General features: G+C 39.2%; 1 protein-coding gene across 9 annotated transcripts in view; it reads right to left on the bottom strand.

Moving 5' to 3' along the window:
• Positions 1–20,985, bottom strand: part of MYO9B (myosin IXB) — a 30,328-nt gene extending 9,343 nt beyond the window's left edge. For 4 of the 9 annotated variants that reach the window (XM_088527133.1, XM_088527135.1, XM_088527134.1 and 1 more), the window contains exons 1-24: positions 19,947–20,985; positions 14,446–14,540; positions 13,649–13,711; positions 13,303–13,402; positions 13,062–13,162; positions 12,685–12,814; positions 12,178–12,267; positions 11,441–11,557; positions 11,019–11,153; positions 9,050–9,171; positions 8,503–8,644; positions 8,036–8,231; positions 7,630–7,705; positions 6,997–7,086; positions 5,837–5,947; positions 4,882–4,921; positions 4,277–4,399; positions 3,502–3,582; positions 3,207–3,317; positions 2,511–2,633; positions 2,053–2,202; positions 1,805–1,971; positions 502–1,458; positions 47–113 (exon numbers count right to left, since the gene is read on the bottom strand). In XM_088527133.1, coding sequence (XP_088383259.1) covers positions 47–113; positions 502–1,458; positions 1,805–1,971; positions 2,053–2,202; positions 2,511–2,633; positions 3,207–3,317; positions 3,502–3,582; positions 4,277–4,399; positions 4,882–4,921; positions 5,837–5,947; positions 6,997–7,086; positions 7,630–7,705; positions 8,036–8,231; positions 8,503–8,644; positions 9,050–9,171; positions 11,019–11,153; positions 11,441–11,557; positions 12,178–12,267; positions 12,685–12,814; positions 13,062–13,162; positions 13,303–13,402; positions 13,649–13,711; positions 14,446–14,540; positions 19,947–20,783 — 4,224 coding nt within the window. In that variant the 5' untranslated portion in view covers positions 20,784–20,985. The remainder of the gene's footprint in view (positions 1–46; positions 114–501; positions 1,459–1,804; positions 1,972–2,052; positions 2,203–2,510; positions 2,634–3,206; positions 3,318–3,501; positions 3,583–4,276; positions 4,400–4,881; positions 4,922–5,836; positions 5,948–6,996; positions 7,087–7,629; positions 7,706–8,035; positions 8,232–8,502; positions 8,645–9,049; positions 9,172–11,018; positions 11,154–11,440; positions 11,558–12,177; positions 12,268–12,684; positions 12,815–13,061; positions 13,163–13,302; positions 13,403–13,648; positions 13,712–14,445; positions 14,541–19,946) is intronic. The other 5 variants (XM_088527136.1, XM_088527139.1, XM_088527142.1 and 2 more) reach the window with 3 other exon arrangements.
• Between the last annotated feature and the right edge of the window lie 6,956 nt (positions 20,986–27,941).

The following is a 27,941-nucleotide window of genomic DNA, read 5'->3' as shown; positions in this document are numbered from 1 at the left end:
AGAATAATTAGCTATACATATGTACATCTTTCCATAGCTTCAGTACCTGATTCGCAGCAACAGCGTGAGTGAGGGCAGAGAGATCATTTAATGAAGATGAACTCCCTTTCTTTCTGCAAAATTACAAGATTAGTTTCAGGATGTATTTTTCACAGAAGTCTGTAACTTGTCAATACTTTTTAAATATATAAATATTTTTTAAATAACCCATGTACCAATGTTACACCTATAGGAAAAAATCCTGATCAATTCTTGCAAATTATGTTCACATTCAAAATGTATTGGAGAAATAAAAAAACAGGTTTATTATATTTCCTGCTGTAACTGAGGAATGATGCTTGCAAATCGAAAGTCACTAAAATTTTGTTTGTAATGAACAAGACACAGAAGGCAATAAACTCTAGGCTATTCTTAAACTGAAGTCTTAACTCTCCATTTATTTTTAAATATTCAGAAAACTCTTTTATGAAAAAGTCACAGTAATGAGGAAGGTGTCCTTACTCTAGCTGATCCTGAGGAGATCGATCCACACGTGTTCTCTCATCCAACGACTGGCTTAGCAGGTCATTGTGACCAACGTCAGACTGTCTCTTTCCTTTCCACTTCTCTCTCTTATACTTTAGTTTCTCTGGGTCGTCCACATATCTCTGAATAGGGAAAGACGTGGGACTCTCCAGATCTTTGTTTGCCCTCTGAGGTTTGTTTCTGTCTGCACAGCGTTCAGCTGGAATTCGAAAGCTTCCCGTAGCAGGTAGGTTATTCCTAAGATCCAGTGCAAGATCTGTTGGCCTTTCAGGGCAGTTAAAGCTTTGGCTGCCTTTTATCTGGTGCTTTTGGTTCTCTTGTATTTTCATTCCCTCAATAGCCTTATGACCTGCTGTTTCCCCTTCTGATTCAGGGGGTTGCTCAGGAATGGAATGACTTTCTTTTATTTCATTTGATAATGGTGGGCCTGAAAGCGTGTTTTCTTCTCCAGGACTTTTATTTTCTTTGCAACTTTCTTGAATGACAGTATCTTGTGCTGTGGAATTGTTTGACTCTTCAACAGTTTCTGGGACCCCTTTAGAAGAGGTTTGTTCTTCCGGGCACCGTAAAGATGGTCCCTCGAAGGAAAACAGGACATGCTTATTCTGTAACTCGTTATGTTCCAGCCCCCTCTGCCGGCGAGATTTACGTTTCTCCCGACTGTTTGTTACCTTCTCAGAGCTCTCTGTCACAGTCTTCTGCGGTAACGCAGCTTGTTCCAAAATTGGGCTCAGATGTTCAGCTTGCTCATTCTGAGCTTCATCAACGCCCACAGCAGCTTCCTCCAGCTCGGACTCGTGTTCCACAGACAGCTGATCTGTTGCTGCTTCACTGCCCTCATTCTTGCTCATGTCATTGTCTCTGTCTTGGGCTTCCTGCATTTCTCTCTGCTTTTCTTCAGCTTTCTGCTTTTCCATAACCATTTTCTGAAACCTATTAAGAATTTGAAAGATGAATACAGAAGGCATTTAATGCACAGTGGCAAAGAAAAATACTCTATAGTTTAAATACCACCTACATGGCAAAATAGAGTACGAAAATACTTACAGTCCCAGCATGACTGTATGAGGACTGGTTATTAGGCCTGGCACACGTCGGTGCAGCCCAGCTGAATAATACTCAAGTACAAAGGGCTTAACCAGTCTTCACACACTATTGGCTATTCAATTATGACTACAGGATCACTAAGTCAACATAACACACGAGCTGAATTCAGCAGGCCTAGCCTAGCAGCCAGTTAAAATGCTTATCTGCACTCCACACTGCTGCTCTGCTTTACCTCTTGCGCTGGAGGTGTCCTCTAACCATGGCTTGCACGAGACAAATCCTGTTCTTCTGCTGAAGGTAGTATTTTCGCTCCCTGTATCCTCGCCATGCTGACTGAATGTAAGTGGCTGCATTATTCTTCTCTAGTCTCCTCCTGACAGAACAGGAACGCCACCAAGCCTAGAAAGGGACATTTCTCCAGTTAGTAAGAGGTACTTGAGGTGGGGTTTAGAATAATCGACAACTTGCAGTTAAACATACCTGCAAAACAACGGCTGCTTGCCGTATTCTGAGAAAACGTCTCCTTTCCAAAACCATCCTGAGCCAGCTCTGAAGGAGAATGATTTTCCTGATGACTTCTTTGTGTAGTGTATCCTGCAATTTCTGCCGCTCAGCCTCTTTCATGAAAACCTGCTCAATTATAGAAAAGTTCAATGACAAACAGGTAAGAGACCTTCTAGAGGTATTTATACTAACTAGAAAATGAATCAGAAAATTATAAACTAGAAAACTAGAAATTAGAAAATTTACCAGAAGGAACATCCTGAAGTATGGAAATTATATTCTATACTCTACTGTAAGAGGACAGGAATCATCAAAACTTATGAGATGACAATGACAGAAGGAAAGAGCAGCACCTTATAAGCGAATTGCACTAAGCTTGGCAGTATACATTATTGTTTCTTACAATTGCCCTGATTATAGGAACTTGTACAAACCTTGGTCTTCCCTATTTGATAGTAGTTTTTGTCCAATTTTAGTTTACTCAAATAAGCAAAAATGTCTTCCCTAGATGCTTTGGCATTTTTGGGCAGTAGCACCTGAAACTGGTCTATGAATTCCTGTGAAAAGCAGAGAAAGCAAGAGATTAAAGTTAGAAGATAATTCATAAATCCAGAGTTCTAACTAAATTTCTAAAATCAAGCTTGGCCACCTGAGCTGCAGGAGTTTAAAAGCACTTATTTTCCCCTCCAAATCAAGCTACTTTATCCCATTCTGTAGAACACAGGCTTCATTCAATCTCAATTTAAATTTAGTACTCTATGGATAGCTTTTTGGATCACACAGAGGTTACGTGCACAAAGTATTTTGCAGAAAACAAATTTGCATACAGAGACACTAATGTATAGCATTGACTGCTTATATCTATGACAGTGCTCAGACTCGTTTCCTCCATGCAACAGGTAGAACAGCCTATTCGTAGATGACTTGCACCATAGTTTAGGCTGAAAATTGTCACCATGCAGGCTATGTGAAAGCTACAATGAATTTTTACAGTCCATTCAGAATGGTCACATCTGTCATATGAACAGAGACATGAAAGATCCTGCTATACCAGGCTCAGAAGGAAGGCATGTTTTTCAACAGCTGTAGATCCTCCTGAAAGCTTAATCCATTTCCAGTTCCTTACATACCTGGAATGTATATTTGGCGCTGTAGCCAGATCTTCTGATTCTCACAGTTTCAAGCATGCCTGTATATCTTAACTGCTGAAGCACCAAACTTTCATCAAAAAGCATCTCTTTCTGAAAAAGATCAGAAGTCAACAACTAGTAATTGCCTGAACTGTCTTTTGCCCAGTAGGCATTCCACTTCTATATACTGGTTACCTTTCACCTTCATAGAAAATGACATTGAAAAAATATATTATAGAGGGGCCTGGAAGACTTGAGGCATCAGCGATCAGATGAATTCTTAAGGCAGTCCTACCTTCTCAGCATTGGAGCGGATGCAACGGATGAAGAATGGCTCAGCTTTCCCCAGTGTCTCCAATAATTTATTAAGCGAAGTCTGAAAGGAAATATTCAAAAGCATTTTTTCTTCAGGTATCGACATTTTGACAGCAGTACAGCTCTTTGCTTAGAGCACAAGGTCTGATACCAATCCTGTTTTGTCCAACACAAATCCTATTTCATCCAATATGGAGGCTCCTCTGTACTGCACAGAAAATTCCTGTATTCGTTTCACCTTTTCTCAAGCTAATGGAAAGTGGGATTTGCCTATGCTGTTATGGTATCACTAGATCTGCATGCAGGGATGAAGCTAGTTGTACACAGAACTAACATCACAGCACATGGATAGTCTCTAACTACAGCATAACTTGATTACAATAACAAACCTTCAGCAAATTCCAAGAGTGAAAAACATTTCCTTTCAAGCAAAGGACACCCTAGATGCCACATATTCACCCCATTTTCCTCCCTATAAAGACACTACAGAAGAAAAGTGCAGAACTTCCCTTCCCGCCAAGGTATTTCAAAAATAGGCTACATTGTTGATGAACAAAGCAATTTTTTTAGATGTACTAAATGTATGTTTAAGCAAAAAACAGATACTAAATAAAATATTATTGCAGTGTTTCTAATTGTCACAACAACCCTATTACAGCAAATATCCTGAAAGAGTGAACAACTATGCAGGTCTGTTCTCACATGAGTGCTTAGATTGCACCCACAGGATGTGCACCACCGCATCAGTCACCTACCTGGAACTGCGCACTTATACTAGGGGGTTTCTTCTTTTTGTGCAAATGCAGGAGGGATTTGGTGGTTCGATCATGCAGAGTCATGCTCACTATGAGCTTTAGAGACTTGGAGTCCAGCAAGTTCTAGGAGAAAGTTTTCATAAAGTACAAGTCACTTAAGTGAAGAGGAACTATTTCCATCTATGTAAACATTAATAAAGAGGAAGCCAACTAGTTAGCTCCACAATCAGTGACACATTATGCTTCATGACTTGGTGTTTCACACTAAAACATCTCCTCAAGAGTGAAAACTTTTCACTGCCCCATCCCAAGGCTGCAAGGGGAACAACAGAGTCACCATGTTTGCTTTTCATGACTTGACTAGAAATAGTTTTACCTATTTATGGCATCCTTATCAAGACTAATTAAACTGATGTCAGAAGAGCATTTCTTTTGTTCAGTTCTCCTTACAAGGATGAACATTTACCTATCCTTTGGGTTCTCAAAAGGGAAGTTCCCATACTACAAAGCAGCATTTTCTGAAGTGAGTTCTGTCAATCAAAATGAATGTTCACAACGCAAATATAACAAATGAGAGAAATCTAGAGTTATTTGAATATCTTTACCTTAGGAGTGATCTGCTTTTGTTTGATACCTCTACTTTTCCTGTTAAAATATTAAAAATCATTTAGGAAAAAGAACACATGATTTTTGGTTATTCCAGCAAGTCACAGGTCGGTGCAATTTATGAGGCAAGATGAAGGACAGAAGAAAATGAGCACAACATCACTGGGGTATACTCATGCACAGGCTGTCTTACAAGCGATCAATGCAAGAAATGCAAACTGCTTCGCATTTTTTTTTAAATGAACAATGAAGGCACTGCAAGCTTTCAGAATAAAACATTGTATCTGAAGGCAAAGCTGTTAGAAACTACAGTTGTAAAGGCTGATTTTTGTGAAAGTTATTATTTTATTTAGCCAACTGTACAGTCACTGAAATCTCTCCATATTAAGGCACTATCAGGTAAAAACACCCGACTCAGAAGTCATTATGGCTTGAGCGAGAGGCGCCGTGAAGGCAATTTACTGCTCCCCACGTGCCCAGCACTCCTTTTAGGAATTCTGACACATCTGGGAGCGTTCTCTGAACTTCTTGGGGCAATACAAACCCTCAGGCACAGCTCCCATCCACACAGTGAACATAACCCAAAGTTGTCAGAAACAAGGTTGCAGTTCACATCCTCCTAAACCTAAGTGTGTCAGCTCCTTAACACAAGGCATGTTTCAACTCCATGCATCACACTATTGATTTTTTTTCACATTCATATCAACAAACTTGTACTATGCTCTTGAGTTTTAGAACAAATTTACATGAAGAGTAGGCTTAGTCATCAGCTAATGCAAACAAAGCATTCTCTACAGGCTTGATATCTTCTGAAGGAAATATATTGCTTGTAGCTGTCTTGTTTGGGTTTTGCAGAAGACAAGTTTGGGAACAGAACACTTTTTTAAAAACGAATTAGAATAATTAGTTGATTACTGCTGCTCTTTGAAAGCAATACCTAGCACCAGAACTCACATGAAGTGGGAGCGGTGTTGAAGTCGACTGAGTGACCGAAGCAGCTTACATGGGTCATCACCCTGCCATGGAAGTCCTTTAATACTCGCGATGATTTGTTCATGCATGTCTCTAAAATGATTCACAGCAAAACAAAGATGGCAAACAAAGACACACAGCCATGAGGGAGAAAAGAGGAGTTACAAAACAAGAGATCCCATCACCATGTGTGCTCCAAACAGTAGCAGGCCAATCCCAGACTACTTTGTCCTAAAAATGAATTATTCTGATCTCAGGTCAGCATTTCTGCCCTGCTGGTGCCCTACGCTTTAATATCAGTGTCAGATACTAAATTATTTTCCAATTCTACCTCATTGTGTCAATTCTTGAGCCCTCAATTTTAAATGCAAACGAATTTAACAAAAAGTACTTAACACGCAAGGAAACTTTTTGTTAAGCCAAGTAGCCTTTTCAGATAGATAGAGCTTCTTTGTGATCTAGTGCTAAATATTTCCTGAATAGACTGAATGTATCTGAATACTGCCATGAGCCTGCTTAGCAAGCTCACATCAGAAGAGTATAGTAGAAAGTGGATGTGGCAAAAATTCCTTGAAGTTTCATTAAGATGCAATTTGATCATTTATTTACACGCGTTTAGCTTTTCAAAGTAAGCCTGGGATGGTCCCTAATTAGTGAAAGATTCCATTATTTGAAGCATGCACCATGCTTGGCGAGTGTTGTGCCTTGGCACAGAACTTACCTTCTTTACCCTCCAGAGAGGCACAAACCAAAGATAATGGAAGTGTAAGAGTCACTTCTGACTGTAAAATGCAATCCCCATTCTGAGCTGCTCCGTGAGGCAGCAGCAACAGTAATACAGAGTTGCCTGTTTCCCCAGTAGCACTGAATATTTTTAGAATATCAACTTTTTGTTTTAAGATATTGCAAAGGAAACAGTGTGTTACACCAACCAACCCTTTTGCCTGAATTGCACCTTCAGTTCTCAGCTGCCACAAGCAGCTGAGACTGTCTTGAATGCAGTAATTAGGAAGTTGTATGAAGTGATTACTTTATGCTTATTAAACTTCAAGGCTTTGCTTTCGCACCGAGCATGCTCAGAAGGCCAGCTTGTCCAGGTATGTGCCTCCCTGGCATTTAAGTCCAAGCCTATTTCTACTTACTTCTTGCTTTCATAAAAAGAAATGATGTCTTCAAAAGTATTTATATCGAAATCCTCAGAACAATCAAATGAGAAATCAAGCACTGAGCAGCTGCAAAAGGAACATGCACAGAACCTAAATACTCCACTGAAAGGCAGGTGTGCCTACAGAGAGCAAAGCTGGAGCCTGGTCAGGCTTGCTCTGCCTCCTAATCATGCCAGTTCCATGTTCCTAGAAATAAGAAGGCTGGAAAAAAATGAGTGCTCCTATGAATCCTTCATCATAAACTAGCTGCACAGGAACACATGATGCTAGCAGCAACTTACACAAAATATATTCAGAAAGGAGCATTCAGAAACCCAGTGGTGAATGGGATTCGGACTGTGCCAGCAGTATTTAGTAGCACTGGATCTTACATAAAGCAGAGCTGAGTATGGTTTTGATAGTATTAAAAGGGTCAAACAAAACAAGACAGGGAAGAAATAAAACCTGCCATCCTTGTGGAAGGATCTAGCTAATATTTGATACATGAAAATGTGACTCAGCAATCAGGCCTTTTTTTCCCAGCTCATGGGTTGTCAGCCTTGCTATGCTTGGGTATTATCCATAGTTCTAGAAGAGCCACAAGATAAGGGATGGATACATTTTTCTCACCGGTAAACTTTTTCTACTGGTGTATTTGCTCTCTGGAGCTCTCCAAGGGGAACTCGAGGTCCTTGGCGCACCACTCCTATTACAAAACAATCAGTAGGTTGAATTTTAACAAAGCTACAAAGATAATAGAAAAAAATCCACCAATTATAACAAGCAAAATATCTGCCCAAGGGCCTGGAGTTTTTCTCCAGTATTTTTGTTATAAAGCTAGATCACTCACTTTGTAGTAGTAGGTAATTTCGGAACCTAACTAGGCTGCACCTGCTCAGAAAAACCTTTCAAATTAAACTTTCAACTTCAATGCTCATTTGCATGCTAAACTTGTTGCAATAAACTAGTTCTGTCAACAAGCACTAATCAGCGATGCTACATTTGCAAGCATTCCCAGAAGGTTTCTCCCCTGTACCTGCGGTTCTCTGGGCTCTCTGGCGCCCAGCTTCCGCGAAGACGGCCATGGCCCGGATCGCAGCCCGGAGAACGGCCCAGCGGAAAACGGCCACCGGGTCCATCCCTATCAGCTCCCGCACGTAAGCGCTGTCGCTGCTCCGCAGTAAAGCAACGATGTCCGGTCTCATGTAATCCATGTTCTTCTCTCTGAAATCCTGCAAAACAGGAGCACTGAATGACGAGATCTCAGCAAAGCAGGTAAACAGACACAGTCCAGAAGAGTTTTTTAAGCCGAGAGAGTCATCACTGCTCAGAGTAATTCATCACTCTAAGTAATTCCCGCTACAGTGAGCATTTTATCCAAGACTGTAACAAAAAACATCTCAAACGCACCCAGGACACACCTGAACTAGTCCATCCTCTGCAAGTCCTCCATACCCACACAAATCAAAGAAATTTCTTTCACGATCACCTACTACCACCTACTTTTATCTGGTATTTGACTTTCCCAGCGAAGTGGCGGATGATAAAAGCAGGCTCCATCACTGGGGTTCCAACAAAGAACTTGTTCTCCTCATGCTGCTGCTTGAATTTTGCAAGTAGGGTTTGGTTGGTGGCATGTGGAAAACTAGGAACACAAAAGAGGGTTAGCTATTCACCAAATACAGATTACTGAGGTGAAAAATGTCACAAGAAGAACAGATACTGATCCTTAGAGAAAAAACCTTTGTCTGAATTACCACATTTAGTTGCTTCCTGTGCCAAAGGTTCATACACATGTATTTAATACTAATTGCACAGTAAAACACATTTTTTTCTGAATTTGCTTAAGCCAAAAATTATTCTTAGCATCAATTTGCACTACCACCATATTGAAAACATAACAAACAAACCAGATCATACTTGGGAGGTGCCCCTTCCCACAACATTCCTCTTATTTTGCAAGTGCTGTATTGCCGTTTCCTCCCACTATCCACAGTCCTTCCCTCCTCCCTGCCACACAAGGGTTTTTTGAAAGATATTTGATGCTTACTTGCTTTCTTCATCCAGAAGATAGAAGAGGCCAGTGGGCTTCTTGCTGATTAAGTGAATGCAGGCCACGTTATCAGTGTAGTCAATATTGTGCCAGCTGATCCCTTCACTCTTATATTCCTCCTGTGCAGCTCAAGAAAATTTCCTCGTGAGAACAGCGCCCTGACCTTTAATGTCCTGCGGTCTAACTGCTTAAAAGACATTCTGGAAAAGCTAGGGTAAGTTGAGTGTGTTAGTTCAGGCAGCAGAAACATAAATACAGAAAATTTATAAATAAGAACGGAACAGCAGGCACGCTGGCTCTGATCAAAGGTCCACCTAGGCAAATCACTCCACAGCAGATGTTTAGTATAAACTGTTTACAAAACAAAACATTGGGAATAATCCTTCCCCTGTCGTGCCTCGCTAGCAATCAGTAGTCTATATACACTTGGTAGTCAGACCATATATCTACAACAGCACATTTAAAAGCCTAAGCTGACATGTTTTCAAGGGATCTAAGCCTATTTTTCTCTACTATAGTCTTTATATTATAAAGAAATGACAATTATTTAATGTTAAGCTCCAAAATTTCCAAACTGTACTGTCAGAGGAAATAACATAAGTTTCAAAAGAGGCAGTTAAGTTCTACAAAATACCAATGCAGAAACTTCCCCAGGAAGTAATGCTTATTGCTTAGGTCCTGAAAGCGTAGAGCTCTCTGATAAAGTGTACAGAGGTCTTGTGTTGAAATGACAGGGCATCTGACAGCTTGACAGGAAACGCTTCACATCAAGATATGGAACTGAAATACCAGCTTCTCTTAACGTTGCAAATGTCCAAGGAAAAAGCTAATGACAAGCTACAAACTTAAAAAAAAAAAAAAAAAAAAGATATCCCAGAAAGAATTAACTGAACTAAGTTTTATATTTAGCAAAAGAAAAAGAAAAAACAAAAACCTCTTATAGTGTTCTATATGACGATGATAAGAACGGGCTATTTTTAAGTAGATAAATCCATTTAACGAATGGTGTTCATACCACACTACAGAACTGAAATACCATTTTTCACAAACAATAAACCCCTTCTTTAAAAGATACACAGAATCCCCCTGAGGGCTCTCATGCAGAAAGAGATACAGGAAATGGGCTATTCAAGGATTAAGCTTATTTGGAAAAATAGCCTTAGAAAAAGAAAACAATATAACTATTTACTCTAGCTAGTCTGGAGAACCACTTGTATCGTGAGTTACAAAACAGGGAGCTCAACATTACGTTTGTATGTGAATTTTGTATGTTTGGTAATTTTCTTCTCTTTAAAATGCTTGCTTAGAGTTATCTACTTATCCTTGACAAAATACTACGTACCACAAAATGACAGCCTCTTTTCAAGAGGCTGACGAGGGGATCGCTCTAGAAACAGGCTCTCTAGCAGCTCCCAAGCACTCTGCAAGAAGATGGCACTATGTGCAAGCCACTATATCAAAAAGGCCAGTAATAGCAGGATATGAGAACTTCTGCCAAGACCAGCACACAGTTGTATCCCTCTGAATGAAGGCAGGTGCAAGAAGCAACAAAGCCTGGCTATTAAATATTTACTAACTGACAAAAATAGGATAAACCATGTCCCAACACTTTGGAAAAAGAACAAAACAAATACCTCACCTACAGGCTTTCAATCTCAAGTTTGCAATTTCATCTCCCTGATGCCTGGGGTTCCCTGAATGCCTTTTTGTTTCTTGCAGTCAAGCAGAAACTCTCTAAATAAAGAACTACCTATTATTAGTATAAGTGGAGTGCTAAAAACAACAAAATCGCCACCTTCAAACACCACCATAATAAGCTACGTTAAAGCAAAGAAATTGAGAAGTAAGCTTTCGGAAATAAACCTCAAGCAATTCTGTGAGGTTTGCAGAAAGGTGATTCTAAGTTTGCATAACAGATAAGCCCTGATAAATACGAATTTTTACCTTGGTAACTCTAATTTCTTACCTGCTCCAATTTGAAAATGTGCTGATTGAAATAATACTGAAGCTGCTCATTTGCATAGTTTATGCAAAACTGTTCAAAACTGTTGGTTTCGAAGTCTTCGAATCCAAAGATATCAAGCACGCCAATGGATAAACACTAGAGGAAGAGGATGAGGAAACCCAATTACGCAATCGACGGTACAGTTACCTCATCTGCAACAGCTAACCATTACAGAAAGCACTGCAGGATACACTAACAGATTTCAAATATTTAACAGTTACATCTATTGTGAAAACTGAGGTGATTTAGTATTAGTAAGAAATTTAATACAGACTTCAAAAGGATCAAAATTTATGGCAGATGTCTGAACATGCCATCTGTAGCTCTTTGATAGCTCGAAATATGCGACTGTGTACAAAGGCTTGTTTTAGTGAAGAACTTACTGTAACAGATTCCTCCATGTCCTTCTTATTAAGGAGCGCATGATTAATTCGCAGAACAATCCAGTCAAACAGAGCACTGTACAGGGACTTTGCCATTGAATCACGAGCTGTTATTGCCTGCAGATGAAACAGAGCTCATAACACACTTCTAAAAAGCATTTCTATTTCAGACTAGTGTCACTCAAAGCCTAGCCTCACGTGGAAGTTTGACATACAATCCATTATACTTCATTAGTGAAAACCTTATTGCTACGCTATAGAAATTAGACATTTCAAAGTTAGGGCAAAATTTTATATAGGGAGATTTGAGCAACATGTTCAAGTATCTGAGAGGTGATTGCAGGGAGGATGGGGCCAGGCTCTTCTTGGTGGTGGCCAGTGACAGGACAGGGTGTAAACTGGAACACAGGAAGTTTAATCTCTGTATGAGGAAGAACTTTACTGTGAGGGTGGCAGAGCCCTGGCACAGGCTGCCCAGGGAGGTTGTGGAGTCTCCTCCTCTGGAGATCTTCCAAACCCACCTGGATGCCACCCTGTGCCACGTGCTCTAGGTGACCCTGCGTGTGCAGGGCGGTTGGACTAGATGATCTCCAGAGATCCCTCCCAACCTTAAGCATTCTGTGATTCTGTGCGACCTTTTTCTGGATTTGTAATTTTTGTAGCTATTTTTTTCCCCCAAGTCCCAGAACAATCAGCAGGATAACATTAAAATAATTCTAGTGTTCTTTCACACTCACCTCATTGAGACTATATGGCAAAATAAGCTTATCATTAGCTGTCACGGTTTTTCTTTTTGTCAGCACTTCCACTAAAATTTCTCGTTTGACCTTCAAAACAAGCAAGAACAAGAGTTAATGCCACCCAGTAACTACCCAGTGATTCATCCGATGGCAGCAGTGGACACTATCATTTCAGAAAAGGTCGAGCACTTTGACAACAGCTTCAGTTGTCACTCAGCTATAACTTCACAAGCTCCTCAGCTTTGAATTATTTTCAGCTTACATTCATTCAGTTCACTAGGCAACAAATGTTACTTACATACTATGGTCTATATTCCCTCCTTTTCCATCCCTAACCCTAGTAACTTCACCAGTCACATCCACTTCCTCTACCATAAGATAAAAATTGAGGGGTATCATAAACTAAATTTAGTTGTAGCAAATTTGCGCAACACTTGTAAATTCCTGAGGTTCGACATGACAAGAAGTTGTTTTATACATCAGTGCTAAAGAGAAATACTCTACTTTTAAAAGCTGGGAAAGAATGTCCAACACTTCAGGGGGTCCTACGTCCAACCCTTCATCACGACCCGTAGCTTTCTTCTTGTAAGTAACGTTGCCCAAATAAAGAATAGCCGAAAGCACAGAAAATATCCTAAGGAAGAAAAAAAAAAAAAAAAAGATTTTACTATAATTTTCCTTTAGCATTGTAACAGTTGAACAGATCTAATTCTACCTCAGGAAACAGAAAACGCTGTTCACAGACTCTCTCAAGCATTCAACTCTCTCCACCTCTAGTGGGCTAGATCATCTAGGACTGTGCTGTATCACCCGTACTGCTTAGTGCAGGTCGTGATCATTAACTAGCTGTCTGGAAGAAAGGCTAACAGGATTCTACTTACTGTTTCTTTGTTGCTGAAAGAAAGCCAACCATCTCCATGGCTTGTTTTAATCTTTCAAAGTCATGCCGGAGATCCTCCCCATCTTCAATTTTCAAGTTATGCTGTGAAAAGAGCCCCATAATCAAAGTCCCTCAAAATATCACAAGGAAAGGTACAATCTGTTTTGTTTTCTTTGATCTCTAACACAACATCAGACATACAGCACTTATCAATTCATTTGGAAATCTATGTCACAGATTACCTGGTTGAGGTAGAAATAATCTTCAGGTTGTTTAAGGTGAAATTCTTTACGCTCTTCCTCATTGACTCCAAGCAGTAAATAATAAAATACATGGTAGTTCCTACAAAGTCAAATACATTTCTCTTTCATGAATATAGAATGATTTTTTTTTTTACCCTATATGCTTTAACTGCTTTTAGGCTCTCATATCAATTAGGCAGCACGTTAATAATAAAAAAGAACTTATTTGTTCTTAAAGTGGCATATACAAATATATATTTTTAAGATAAGCATGCATACCAACACTGCAGGGAGGGCATTCAGCTTTCAGCTGAAACACTATAGCAGCACAGAACTAGTCTCTTACCTTTCGTCTTTTTCTTGAGAAACCAGGCGAGATTTTTCAAGAAGATATTTTTCAACAACAGCCCTGAAGTGCCCCAAAAAAAGGAGAAAAAAATGTTAGACCTCCCAAAACATTGGACAGCAATTGCCAAGAGAGTTCAAATAATGAAATATGCTCTAGAATAGATAAGAGAATGGCTTAGTTGTTATCTCCACACTAAAACAGAAAAACTTATACGGTCTATATTGTACTTGAGACAGTGAGAAAAAATACCCAGAATACATCTATCTTGCTGGGTTTTAGCAGACATAACTCAAAAGAGGCAGATGAAGCTGAGAAAAGCACTGATACAAAATTATAAGCAGAAACAAAACATGTAAAGTGCTAACCATCTGTTATCTATTCCAGAATTAATATTCCAGAATAAATGTTATCTATTCCAAAATTATAAGCAGAAACAAAACATTTAAAGTGCTAACCATCTGTTATCTATTCCAGATGGCAAGGAATACAAAGGCTACAAGTCCTTCCCAGATTATACTGAACAACTGGCTGCTTCTGCCACTAACAAATTTGCTAGGTTTTATAACAGTACCTATGCCAAGTAAGTTATTCACTTGGAGTGAAAGTGTCTACTCCTGTAGAAGAGGAAAACACCACCACCTGGATTAACAATACTGAGCCTTGAACACACATCCACAGTGACAAGCTCCACACACAAGTGCCTCCTTAAGGCAGCACTTCATACAGAATATAAGTCTTGATTAGTTCTCAAAAGCACACAGCCCAAACCTAGAAGAACCTCATACTGTACTTACCCTCGGACAATACCATTCTCTAAATAGTTGACTTGAATAAATTTTCCAAAACGACTGGAGTTATTGTTGTGTGCTGTTTTTGCATTTCCAAATGCCTGTAATAAAACAAAGTAAGTTAACTTTCAATTAAACCAAATGAAACAGCACAGAGCTTTTCAAAATCTTCTGTTCATGGTTGAACCCTCTCTCAGCTGGTAGCAAATGCCCAAAATATTACGGAATGGCAACAGGCAGATACTGAAGAGGGAGCTTAGGAAGCCTCCACTGGTTGGCAAAGGGCAACACACGTTTATTATTTGTTCTTGCAAAGCATCTGCGAGCCTGAGGAAGGGGAATAAACTTAATTAGGCATTTTTAAGTGTACTAAAAATTAAACACTGCTAGAGAGCTCAAGTCAACCTCAATCATAATCAATTATGAACTTAAAGAGGACAACGGGTAGGTAGTAGCATAATTACTATGAAATTTCTTCTCCCATGGTAATAAAGTCACAAACTTTGTCTTATTATGAGAATTAGATATTGGGAATAACCATAACTTTATCAACTCTTAACTATGGTTCCTTAATGTAAGAGGAACCTCTCATCATGTTAACATGTGGAAGGTGATGAGTGTATGAAGCAGCAGCCAGTGTGGAATGCAACTGTTTAGAGAAATAACCACTTAGTATGAAACATCACCAGCAATTCCTGCCACAGATATTTCCTCCTAGAGCTCCCAGGCACTTGAGGCCTCCCATAGGAAATCCGTCTCGCCTAATATAGAACAAATTCATGGAACGGTTTCACAAAAAATGCCACCCTCTTCCTTCACACAAACACACAATGATGGACACATGAGCACTGTACAAAACAGACGTAAACCGATCCTAAATTAAATTGCCCAATTATGGTGCAACTATGTTATAATGCAAACAGCATCCCCACTCCACTTTCTCAGAGAGGACATGATGACCAGAAGCATCAGCATCTTTTTTGCATCAACTACCCAACACAGTTACTATCTTTTTGTAGGTAGTACCTCACTGAAAACATTTTTTTCTGTTTTTCTTTCAGAGGTCACTTTTCATATGTAGCATCAGCGTTTTTATAAAATCTTAACCAAAACCTTTTATGATGTCAAACCAAAAGCAGAAGTCCTGTAACATCAGGACAATAAATGACCTGCTTTGCAAGTCAGAAGCCTATTCACAGCCGTGGCTCTCCGAAGAAAACCACCCAGCTTTTCATTTAGCGTTTCAAAATCTGCCACAGTAAAGCTTTGCCCAGCCATGGAGTGGCAGACTTGTGAATTTATTCTCTCAAAAAGTTTTCTAACTAAAGACCACTAGTCTACCAGTTATTAAATAAACCAAGACACACTATAGCTGCATTTGCCAAATTATTTCTTTAAAAAGTACGTATTTGGCATCACAGAGTTCAGAAATCCCAAAACTGTAGCTTCCTGAAAAGCTTTTCTTAGTGATTATTCATGTAAGCAGTGAACACAGTTTAAAACTACTAATGGCTGATATGATCTCATATGTCTGGTATTTAGTCAAAGCATACAGCAAATTCTCAAAAGCTGATCTAATATTACCAGTTTTGGGGAAGTTTTCATGCATTTAAACATTTTCTCATATAGGCTATTAAGAGCTACTATATTTTTAAAGAACATTCCAAGTCACTTGGCATTTTAGTTTTTTTTTTTCCCTCGTAATATTTGAATTTAGACTCAAACTCCACCCGCTACTACCAAAGCCTTCAGGATACTTTGAAGAAAAAAAAAAAAAAAGACATTATTGCATAAGGTCATAAAAGGAGAAAAAATGAAATGAGAAACTCTCAAATTTAACTCTTTCATGAGACTTGCCAAAAATCTGAAAATGCTATCAAGAGTGTCTATGCAAATCTAACTCAAACCCATGGCAGGACAAGGTAATTTTCCCAAGAGATTTCCCAAGCAAACGAGTGGAAAAAGGAAGTTCCATTCCTTCTCTGAATATGATTCTTAAAACAAATACATGACAATAATAGCCTCCAAACAACTACATTACCTTAAATAGAGCAGACTACACCCACTAAATATATATGCAGACTTTTATGGCAAACACAACTGAAAACCGGAGTCGAAGCACCACTTGATTTAGTTCCATCTCATATCAAAACTACAAGCACAATTGGGCTGTATTGAAGAAAACAGAACTGACAGCCAATGGATTTACTGCTTTCTATAGAATGGTACAACATAAAAGTTCATTTTCTACAATGAAATTGAGTCAGCTCTGAAGCATGCTGGCTGAGTTCCAGTAAATCTCATTACCCCCTCAACTGCGCTGTCAAGTTTACTTACTTCATATTTACAACAGCCTCCTCTAGATCACTTAATGAATATTCCCTGTTGGACTTTCCATTTTATTTGGACCTTAATTCTTTCCAGAGAATGGTTCACTACTATTACTAAACCTCTGGGACCATGTCCACATGGAAATAAATGGTGCTTTTTAAATTAATATGAGAAATCGCTGTGACAACACTAATACCTCTGCCTTCCGCCTCTTTCCTTATCTTTTATTTGGTTTGTTTTTTGGCTAAATCATCAAAAATCAAGCATTTATACCTATTATGGTAAATAAATTTATGAATATTTTAAAAAGCTGTGCTTTATCTTAATGTTTGGTCTTCAAAATAGGTCTTAAAGTGTGCACTATATATTTTATATCCAAAACATATGGTGTAAGGCGTTTTTTCCTTGATGAAAGGAAAATACGAATTTCTTGGAAACTTCCTAAGCATGTATGGAAAGGATGAATTAACAAACTCGAGAAAATAAACAATGGTTTGACTCTCTATTCCCAGTCTGACCTGTATAATAGCTCCCAAATGTGCATTCCTTCTTGGGACTTCAACCATAAACTGAACATAGTAGAACTGAACTTAATACTAGAAGGCAAAACTCCTCTCAGAGAGTTATACTTTAAATACCAAATTTAGAAGAGGAGGAAAAAGTCAGAGGTATCTTAAAACAGAACCCATCTTTATTTTCCTGACAATTTTTAGCACCTAGCTCGGGATACTTCACTAGAGACAATCCATGATATCCTGCAAAAACCTAAGTCCACTTCCACCTACACTACCAGCACTCACCTTGTCTGTGCTAAAATGCTTGAACTTCTACAGAAGGTCAGTCTATAAACAGATGCCTTTAATGTAAGTGTCAGGAAGAAAAGAGGTCACTAAAAAGGGGAAGTTCTGAGACAGAATGTAACAGCTTTTATATCAGAGGAATCAGACTATCTTTAGACAAAGGCTGTATTTTCATCTGTGGAAGCCACTTCAGAAGACTTAAAACTTCAAAATTAAACAGAACATTCTCCAATAATTTAGGCACACTTCAAAACTGTCCATGCAAAAAATTCCCCCAAAACACCCATTTAAGAGAAATTTCCTTGTTCCACTTAAGTTCCGTTAAGTAAAAACCCACATGAGTCACCATAATTTGATTGAAACAGTGACCAACACTAAAACAAGAGTTTCATTTGCTAAGAGGTTCAGATTCCACAAACTGGGTAAACTTTCACCACATTCTTCTCCGAGATCAAATTTTGACTCGATTTTTTTGAACTGCACTTAACTGGAATTGCATAGGAGCATCCATGCTAGGAACCCTGAGAACTCCACTGCTGACCGACTCTGCTCTACAGTGAGGCGCGTAGGAGAGCTTGATTTTACTTCTCCATAGCCTAAACCCACTGCAGCATCCCTTTTTGATGTGAACTGAAGCTAAGGGAATAGAGAGGTACTGATTTCTACCCCTACTACCTTAGCAGTGGGTTGTGCCACAATCACAGGTACGCACTGGCTTCCTTTGACCCTCACCCATCTCTACTCAGCCTCTCTCCATTTCAAAAAGGTTTCTTTCTCCTTAGGGTCAAGTTAATGGGTAATACTTTTCATACAAAAGCATGCATTCAAATCTGAAAGTAACTTTAGGATATATATGCTCTGTATTTTGATATTTAGTTATCACAAAACTCTCCATCTTCTTCAAGTCTGAAGCAACTACACACTGGATCAACAACACAGAACAAGAAGTTTCTCTGAGAATTTCAGAAGTCTCACATTTTAGATATGTCCTCCAACATCAGTGCTATAATTTGTCAAACTTGCAAGCTAAGCTCTCAATTGCTCAGCAGATTTCTAGCTAGCAAGACTATTTCCACATGAAATGCACACTAAATTGCTCAATCGAAGTCTGACAAGCTGCAGCACATGCGTCAACCAACCTTCCTGTAGAAAACCTCATGTCTTTTCATGCACATTTGCAATCCTAAGCAATATTTACCTGCGACACCAGTAAATTTGAGTTCTATTTTTTAATGTACATGCACAAAAACAACAAGACTTCCGCTCCTTGCCCTAATATGACCTGTAAGACCCGCAGAGCAGGGCCTGAAACAGTTAACTCTCAAACACAGAAAGATCAGCTGATCAGACAGTGCTTTCCGCAGTGACCCCTTCCTGTTTTGTATTAAGAACAGCAAACTTGAGCTCCAGCAACCAGCAAACCTCAAACATTCTACTTCTGCTTTCAAGCAGAAGAAAGAAAGGCAAAGGGGAACTTGCATATATTCCTCATTCTTTAAAGAAAAGCTTTCAAATCCCATCTATAAATATAGCACAATTTAAGGTTTACTTGATTACTTTTTCACATTGTTTAACTAAAATAAAAGCTAAATAATGATTAAAAAAAATGTTGTTTGAGTATACTTAAGAATTCCAAAGGCAATACTTGAACTCCTTGCCGTATTGCTGGGGACCGTTACACCAAGCAAAGATTTCAAAGTTTTTCCTTTTGGATCAGAGAGTATAAGGGAAAAGCTGCAGTCTACATGATCTGTTTATCGTCTTGTTACCCTGTGCAAAACCAGTTGCACCCCTTTCACTCTAGTGGTTAGTTTTGCTTTCTATTAGAAAAAAAGCCCAAACTGACTCACAGTTTCTCCTCAACTAAAAATGTGCTTTTCAAAGCAAAAAATTTGTATCAAGAAAACAACTCACTTGGAAGTTAGTTCTTCCCTTGAAAAGTTAGTTCACTATAAAAAAAAGCTACGGGACATACTTATACACAATAGCATAATTACATTAAGCAGTTAATATTTCTGTGGAATAATTTATTTGTGAAATCATTTACTTACAATCTCAGCTTGATTCAGATGCCACCAGAACTTGAGAGAAAGAGGGACAACACAAGTAACCTCTGTCCCAGAATATTAGCATCTAGTTGCGGAAAGTTGAGACAAATATCACCTAAAAGCTACAGGAAGCCTACTGCAAGGAAGTATGAATTAACGAAAATCATTTAGAAGCGGACCCACAACAGAGCCAAACACTGATGCAGCCCAGAGATATCTGAAGTCTATGTCAAGCAGGTGACTCAAAAAAAAAAAATGTATTCAACAGCAGTTACTGAAATTTTTCAAGAAGCAGTTTTCAGGAAAGGTAATTTTAGCATAAGTTTACCTCCAGAACTGGTCCAGCTCCAAGAATTGTTCTCTCCACACCACTTGCGTACCCTTTTTGACTCAGTGCAGTGAGGCAGTGAATTAAGAAGTTTGTGCTTTGAGTTTTTCCAGACCCACTTTCACCTGATATAACTATGCACTGATTGACGTGTTTTTTAAGCATTGTGTGATAAGCCACATCAGCAATGGCAAAAATATGAGGCTCCAACTTCCCAAGCTGATGATTTTCATACATCTTGACATATTTAGGATTATAAATGGGCAGGAATTTGAAGGGGTTAATTGCAATCAGAATACTTCCTGCGTAAGTATAAATTTTGTGTTTTAGAAAGCGGCATTTGAGATTTTCTAGGAGTGTTGTCTCTGTTAGGTTGGGTAGATTGCACAAGTCATCGAAATCCTCCTGATGCCAGGGTAGAAAACCCCGCTCCACCAAGCGCCGAGCATCCGTCTCCTTGGATAGCAGTTGCATCTGCACATATTTGATAGTCCCATCAGTGTTCCTTTCTTGCAAAAGAAAGTAGTACCCATCCTTTTGAGGATGCTCATCCTGAGCACGACGAGGCCAAAGTAAAACCCTATGAACAGGAGAATCGTTTATATCAAGTACCCATTCTTCACCACCTGCTTCTTTCACCTCCACGAGAACATAATGTTTTGAGACATCCAGGTTTAAGATATTAATCACATCCTTGATGACATCTGATGATGTGCTGTCCTTGGTTGCTGTCACTTTGCAGCAGGGAGCACTTTCTGTTGAGAGCTGGGGGTAAATATGAAGCTTATAGGCTGCCTTTGCCTGGCAAACTGCACTGTCGGCATCTTTTAAACTCATTCTGCCCCCAGATGGGCTTCAGTCTTCCACCCCTGCTTAATATGCAGTGCCCATTGTCTAAAAAACAAAATAAATAAAATAAGTAGTAGAAGAAAAAGAAGGTGAGCATTTTAAAAAAAAACAGTGCATAAGAGGCATTATAGCTAGGTATTTTTTCCTGAAACATGATGATAAAATTGTTACATGAGGAAATTCCTAACAAAAATAACTAATATGCAGAAGTAGCATATAATTTTTATTTCCGCACATTAGTAAAGTGGTTTCAAACAGTCTGTTTAGTCAATCCCTCTACGTGAATAGCTGTTATAACATCTCTCTTTCCACTTTGCTTCTATCCCCATTAGTCATCCCCCCTCTCCCTCTTACAGCAGCACCAGCATTCGCATAGGCACAAAGCAAACTTAACTAGAACAGAGATGCAGATTAAAATCCTCCTTGTTTCCCTAGGGTAACCTAACCCAGGTTAAGACTCACCTGGTGCACTCCGTGGCTCTACAAACATTTACCCCCCTCCCACACAAACCGTTCCTGGAAGCTGCACAAACAACTTGATATTGAGCTACTGTTTGGTTACTTCTGAAACCGGCCGTGCCAGCCCAGAGCAGCCAGGAAGCGCGGCAGGAGATGCATGGATGCAAGGAGGCAGGTTCTAACAATGTGATCCACACATTCTGAACAGTCTGTAAAACTTCATGCCCAAAATGCCATTTCAATTTTTGTCTCCAAACCAAAGTGTTTTAATTGCACACTCACACAATAAATATAAATGTATACATATAAAAAGCAAAGCCAGGGAAGTTGCATGCTTGTCACCGAATAACTGCACAGGAACTTGCATGAGGCCACAAAGAGCAATCATTTCAAATTAGAATCAGTAGATAGGTGCAAGCATTTAGCTGCTACTTCCACTGCAAGCCATAACTCACTTCAGAGAAACATATGACATAGATCTGCCTCATGAACTGCCTCAGAGTGGAGAAATCTGCATTAAGGGAACTCTGAATAGTAAGCTTTCAGAAGTCATTGTTATGCAAGCTGAATCACTTTTAGTGGCTACTCATCAAAAGGAAGGCTAAGCAAGCCACAGGCAGTAAGACAAATCACAGCAAATATCTGTAAAACACTATATGTTCCCTCAGAAGATTGTTTCTTGCGCCATTTCTTTCATTCATCATTCATAAAGAGGGCTTATTGCAAGATCATGGCAATAGAGAAAGATGAAACTGTGTGCTCAAAGGCCACTCTTCATTTCTAAAGTGGCTTTGAAGGAGTTAGACACATATAAAACATTTTTGACCTACAAAAGTTCAAGCACCTTGACGTATTATAGAATTGACAACAGATCATTGCTTACAGGGAAAATTAATTTGGAGAAATGACAAAGAAAATAAGTGATGAGAACAGAACAGTGACCATTTTATTTCACTTCAGTCAGCATTCATTCAGGGAAATGGCTAGTTCAGACTTCCTTTTTTCCTCCTCAGCAACTAGTTTCAGACAGATAGTCAATACAGTCTGGTATGATAGAGGAAGTCTCCTCCAAAAGTGTTCTGGCCAAAACACCACCCTAAGAAATGGGCCACCGACTTTCTGCCCACAAAGAGCTGCAGCTACACTTCTCACCAAGGTGCTGACCTCTGACTTCACTGACAGAGGTTTCCTAACCTCATGTTGGCTCCCAAGATACTCAGAGATACTCCAAAGAGTCCCAAAGAGGAAATCAGGACACAGCCTCTTCTTTACTGTGTTTAACAGTACTGCCCTAAAATAGGCAGCCTTCAGTACACTGTACTTCTGACTTTATACTCTACAGTACTTTGAGGAACAAACTAGAACAAAAAAGTAAAATGCACTGAAAAATAGCGTGCACTGAACAGACTGTGAATTGGCTGCCTGATGGGTCCCAGTATTCAACTGCGGACAGAGCATCATCAAGCACCTGGATTGTTAGATTCTAGTGAAGCCAGATTCTTGACAAAGTACGTGTTTTCACCATAATTCTAAAAGAAAGAGTGCATCATAAAAAGATTAAGAAGCTAATAATCAAAAAAGTAGGTCAGTGATATAATTCAGTAGTACAGGAGTAGGAAAAAAAAAACTAAACAAACTTCGGTTCAGTTTAGAGATGTCCAATTTACATTTAACTGGAACAAGCCACTCGATTTGAAAACCATGCTGGATAATCATTTAAACACGAGATTCTTACATAACATAACAAGCATAGGAGTGAACGTAACAAGCGTAAGAGTGAATGTAATTCCCAGATATACGTTAAATGAAGCTTTAGGTACCCAGCCATATTACTTTTCTGCTCAGGAGGCTCATGAACCTCGTGAACGGCCTCTAGAATATATCCAAAATTCAAGTAGTTAAGAACACCAACAAAATCTGTTGGGAAATATCCACTTACAGCAAATGCTCTAGAATCTTCTTCTATGAGAAACACACAGGGTAGACCGATATCAGTTCAAGTCCTTGCATGAAGAACTACAATTCGATAACCCTCATCAGTCTGGAGGACAAGGCTATAACAAAAGCGAGTAGCTGGAATTCAAAGCTAGATAAGTTCAGCCTAGTGTAAGACAAACATCACCATAATATTACCCTCAACTGCGAGATTTAACTGACACTAATGTGGAGGCCTACTTCCTAAAGTTCTTTTCAGAAAATCGGCCAGTCCCCACCTACAGATCTGTTTCCAAGTTACAAAAGTTAATTAGGCATTGCTCTCATTTATGTTAAGAGCAGACTGAATGGATGATGACAATGATTCCTTCTAATTTTATGCTTTATAGTTACTTAGGAAGTTTTTAAGCAATTGAAGTATTTATTGCTTCAATGTAAGTCTGAATTCAGGTGCAGAGAATACTGGGAGAAAAAAGAGAAACAAAAGAATACAAGGTAATAATGAAACCATATGGGTCAGCATGCAAAGCAGTGTACTCAGGAAAAGAGCATCCCAGTCACTGCTGGGTTCTTTTTGTAAGAGCTGGAAATTTCTATGAAGTTACCACAGATTTCTTTCAATGCTCTTTCCTTTCCAATGTATGGGGCAAATAAAGTTGTGCATTAAGAGAACTTAATAAATCGGAGACAGAAGCTGGCACTAAGCACACATCAACTAATTTTAGACTTCACATTCAGACTCTTTCCTGTTTTCCTTAAAATGAGATTTACTTTTCATAAGCCTTTAGTAGGACAAGTATACGTCTTCATGGTTTTAAAACTAAGTACAATCATCAGCATCTGCAAAACACAATGAAGCATTATTTCTCAACATGTTCCTACTTTACAGATGCAAGCATATTTTTTTAAAAATCAAATTTTCGTTTTGACCAGGCAGCATTAATAGAAATACAGAAGTAAAAAAAGGCAAATTTGATATGGTAATTTTGATGGCATTTTCTAACTGCATTCAAGGCTCCACCAAACAAGTCAATTTTCAAAACATGCATTAAAGACAACATTTTATAACACATTAAAATTCTAGAAAAAGACTTTGCCCCTGTCAGTGCAGGGTATCTGTTTAGTTTAAATAAGGCTATAATTTGAGACTACATGTTTAGTCAATGAATCACAGCAAAGCTAAAAAGGGAAAGCTACCATTACAGCAAAATTGTCCAGGACAAACTTTATAACATTCCAGTTCTTCACATTTTTTTCTACATTTTCAGGCCTTCATGGCTCAGTCTGAAAGCTCCAAGCTCTCACATTGTTCGTATCTGCTTTTAGTAGAGCATTATTAAATTGTCTTCTCCTCTCTCCCTTTTTCTTTTCCAGTATTCCACATATTCATAGATTACTTCAAAATTGCTTAGTGTTCTACTTACACTTCAGTGTTTTTCCATTGTTGTCTACCATTCTGTTGGACTAAACTCTAGAGTCCTGGATGTCTTTTAACCAAATGCTCTTTACTTTTTCAACCCCCAAAAGAGGTAATTCCGAGCGTTAAGAGTCACAACATATTTGTTATTACATTTTCTAGTCATCACTGCCAGAGAAGCTCATGTCTGCCAGGGACTGCCTAACCAAGGCACTGGACTGCAATGTAAGAGCCTTCATTACCGGAAAGTTGAAGAAATTACCTTCATTACACGTAGCTCCTTCTCAGCTAACTTTATTCTCCATGGCCCTAAGACTGTGATCCCAATCTACGCTTTTAAATCACCTAAATACAGACCTCTACTTCCTCTTAATGACTCAGATGCACACTTTAACCTCAACAAGCCCAGGATACCTTATCAGGCCTACAGTGACATTAAAAGTCTAACAACATGCTATTACCTTAAAAGACTGTGATGTCAGAGTTACAGATGCCCATTTGAGTATGATTCAGAGGAAATGAAAATGCGGCTCTTATGATGGAAGTTGAAAAAACAAGGAACGAAGATAGAACTGCCAAAGGCATTTGTGGCAAACGGCAGAACCAGAAGAGCCTCGGACACTATTTTCACCACTTTTCGTAATTTTCATAATTTTATGATTAATGGCATTAACAGCTGTCAACAAAGGAAGTAAAAAATCACACTTCTCAATTACATTGATAAGAAATTCTCTTAAAAAATGCTAGGCCTAACTACTGTGTGCATCATTAGAAAAAGGCTTCCCAGCAACAGAACCTGCAAACATCATAAATATCTTTAAAAATGCTCTTATTATTGAATAACATTGACCTTTGAAAAAGGGCCGATTTTACTGGATCATTTGGTAACACAAAAAAAACACAAACAAGTCTATAAAAGCAAATACTCAAGCCACACTTAAATCACTTGCTACAGGAAGAAAGCACGATATACCAAGAGACCAAGCCTCTAAATTTTCATTCTCTGAAATAAAGACACTGCTAAACCTTTAAGAAAACAGATAATGTATTAAAAAAGAAAATCCTTAGAAGCACCCCTTGATATTACTCAGTTCTGAATAGTTTTATCCTTAATAAAAAGGGCTTACATGCATTTATAAACTTAGCATGAAACTGAAACACTCTCTAATATTACTCTTCCAATACAAGTTTTTAACACTTGGGATAGTATAAGCCCCAAGTACAGTCCCATCCACTTGCACAAAGCCTTCCTAAAAGAATTAAACATTCTCTATATTTAATCATGTAGAAATAGCGGATCATGTTAGAGACTTCTGTTTCAATAAAACATAACTGCAATCGACCCAAAAATTCAAAAGTCAGAGAAGAAAAGATAGGCAGAATAAGTATGTGTTGTTTCCTAGAAACTCGAGCTAATAAACCCCTTCAGCCTTCAAAATCACAAGAAATGTATTGAACCATGGACTTTTTGTTTAATTATAACCCCTGACTTTTTTCCTCTGACTGGTGAAATAGCTAACACTGTTGCATCTTTTAGCATTTTTTTTTTCTTTTTAAATTCCTAAGATATGAGAAACATGATTTTTGTCCACCCAGCTACGGAAAGGCCACATTTAGCCTAAGCAATACTGGACTATGTGCATATGAGTCAAACAGTTATTCATACGCAGGATTATTCAATAAGTCTAATGTTTGAATCATCATTTGTCTGAAAATTGTCTGTATGAAGACAGACAGTCTTACTTACTAGGTGTACCTCACTTAATTTTGTCATCTATACTTGAAATTATCCAATTCCACAAACATTTTAGGTTCCACAGAACCACACAATCTTGTAAATCCTCCCACTCTGATTCGAATATCCTTTTCCACAGACAGCTGTCCTGACTCTGCACAAACTACAGTCTTCACTACTGAAAAAGCTTTTTGTTAAGACAAATATTCATGCCTAGCAAGCACAACAACAACAAGAGTTCACTTCTATAAAAGTCCAACGTATTACTGTAGCATCTCCCAAGTTTGGTGTTTATAAGACAACATCATCAGCCTAAGAAACATCATCTTCACAAGTAAAGAAGCTGTTACTGTACCTGCTTTCTTCATCAGGTGAAGAATCTCATTGTTACAGGCACCATTTATGAAGCTTGAAGTTGAAAATAATCAAAAAAAAACTCTTTTTGGAGGATAGCTACAGCAAATCTTGAAACTTAGACTAATATATATTTACATCAGAAGTTCTTTGTGTTGTTTTCCCTATGTTTTCTCTCCTAGACCTTGTCAGGAAGAGTCCTGACAAGATGTAAAGTTAAAGGCACCACAGGCTTACTAAAACTGGAAGGGTGTGACACCAGTATATTAAACTGGAATGCAGAGTTGCCTCACACTGTTACTTTAGGGCAAGTACTTCAGTCATGAGCTCCAGCTAACAGACCTGAAATCAGAGACTTCCTAACTACCCATGACCAAGTCTTATCTGCAAATAGTCGGGCAGACAAACCGATACCACCTTAAGGAGTAATGTGGGAGGATGCTGATGACATCTTTGAGAGGATAATTACATCTGCCAGAAGCCTGAGATCATCTCCAGACCTCCGCGACATTGCCAGCCATCCAGAAGCTGAAATCAAGGAACATTTGAACCCGTTTGGACACAAAGGACTTCTCACTTTTTACAAAGAACTTACAAACAAAGCTGTTGGAGAATTCTACCCAAATAATTACACAGGAATAAAAAACAAAACTACTAAGGATGTCAGAAAGTTATTTAGGCTCTTGCTAGGATGATCTATAAGTTTATCAGCTGTACTGTCACAAAAACCGTTGATCAGTAAAGAATCCTCTTATGTTTAGTCTACAAATTCACAACAAAAAGAGGCACCCAGCTTGCAGAAGTTTTACCTTGTTCCAAATCCTGCCAAGCTTAACTTACCAAAAAGCTCGAGTGCTACCAGGATAGGAGCAGCAAGAGGCATGCACCAGCAAGACAAGGTCGGTCAGCACAAAGCATGGCGTCAGCGCAGCAGCAGCCTTGGGTTTTGTCAAGCGTTGCCCCCCAAAATAAGACAGACAAAAAGACAGCTTTTAGGCAAATACGGTGGGGGAAGACTGCAAGGGGCCCTTGTGGCCGCCCGCGGGAGGGGATCGCACCAGGTACCCGCACTGCGACGCGCTCTGCCCCCTGCCTGAGGGAATCGGTCGAGGCGACCGTCCGCCACCCCCTCCGTGAGCGCCGGCCGCCTCTGCGGCGCCCCGCGGCCAGCAGCTCGGCCTGCGGAGCGGGAAGGGAGGGAGGGAGGGCGGGCGCGCGCGGCGGCGCGGGGCCCCCCGCCGCCTAC

Source organism: Tinamus guttatus, unplaced genomic scaffold (genome assembly GCF_059628265.1).
Source record: "Tinamus guttatus ecotype Peru unplaced genomic scaffold, ASM5962826v1 Tinamus_guttatus_pri_ptg000261l, whole genome shotgun sequence".
NCBI lineage: Eukaryota > Metazoa > Chordata > Aves > Tinamiformes > Tinamidae > Tinamus > Tinamus guttatus.
The sequence above is the reverse complement of the archived record's forward strand: the minus strand, read 5'-3'. Positions and strand labels throughout refer to the sequence as shown.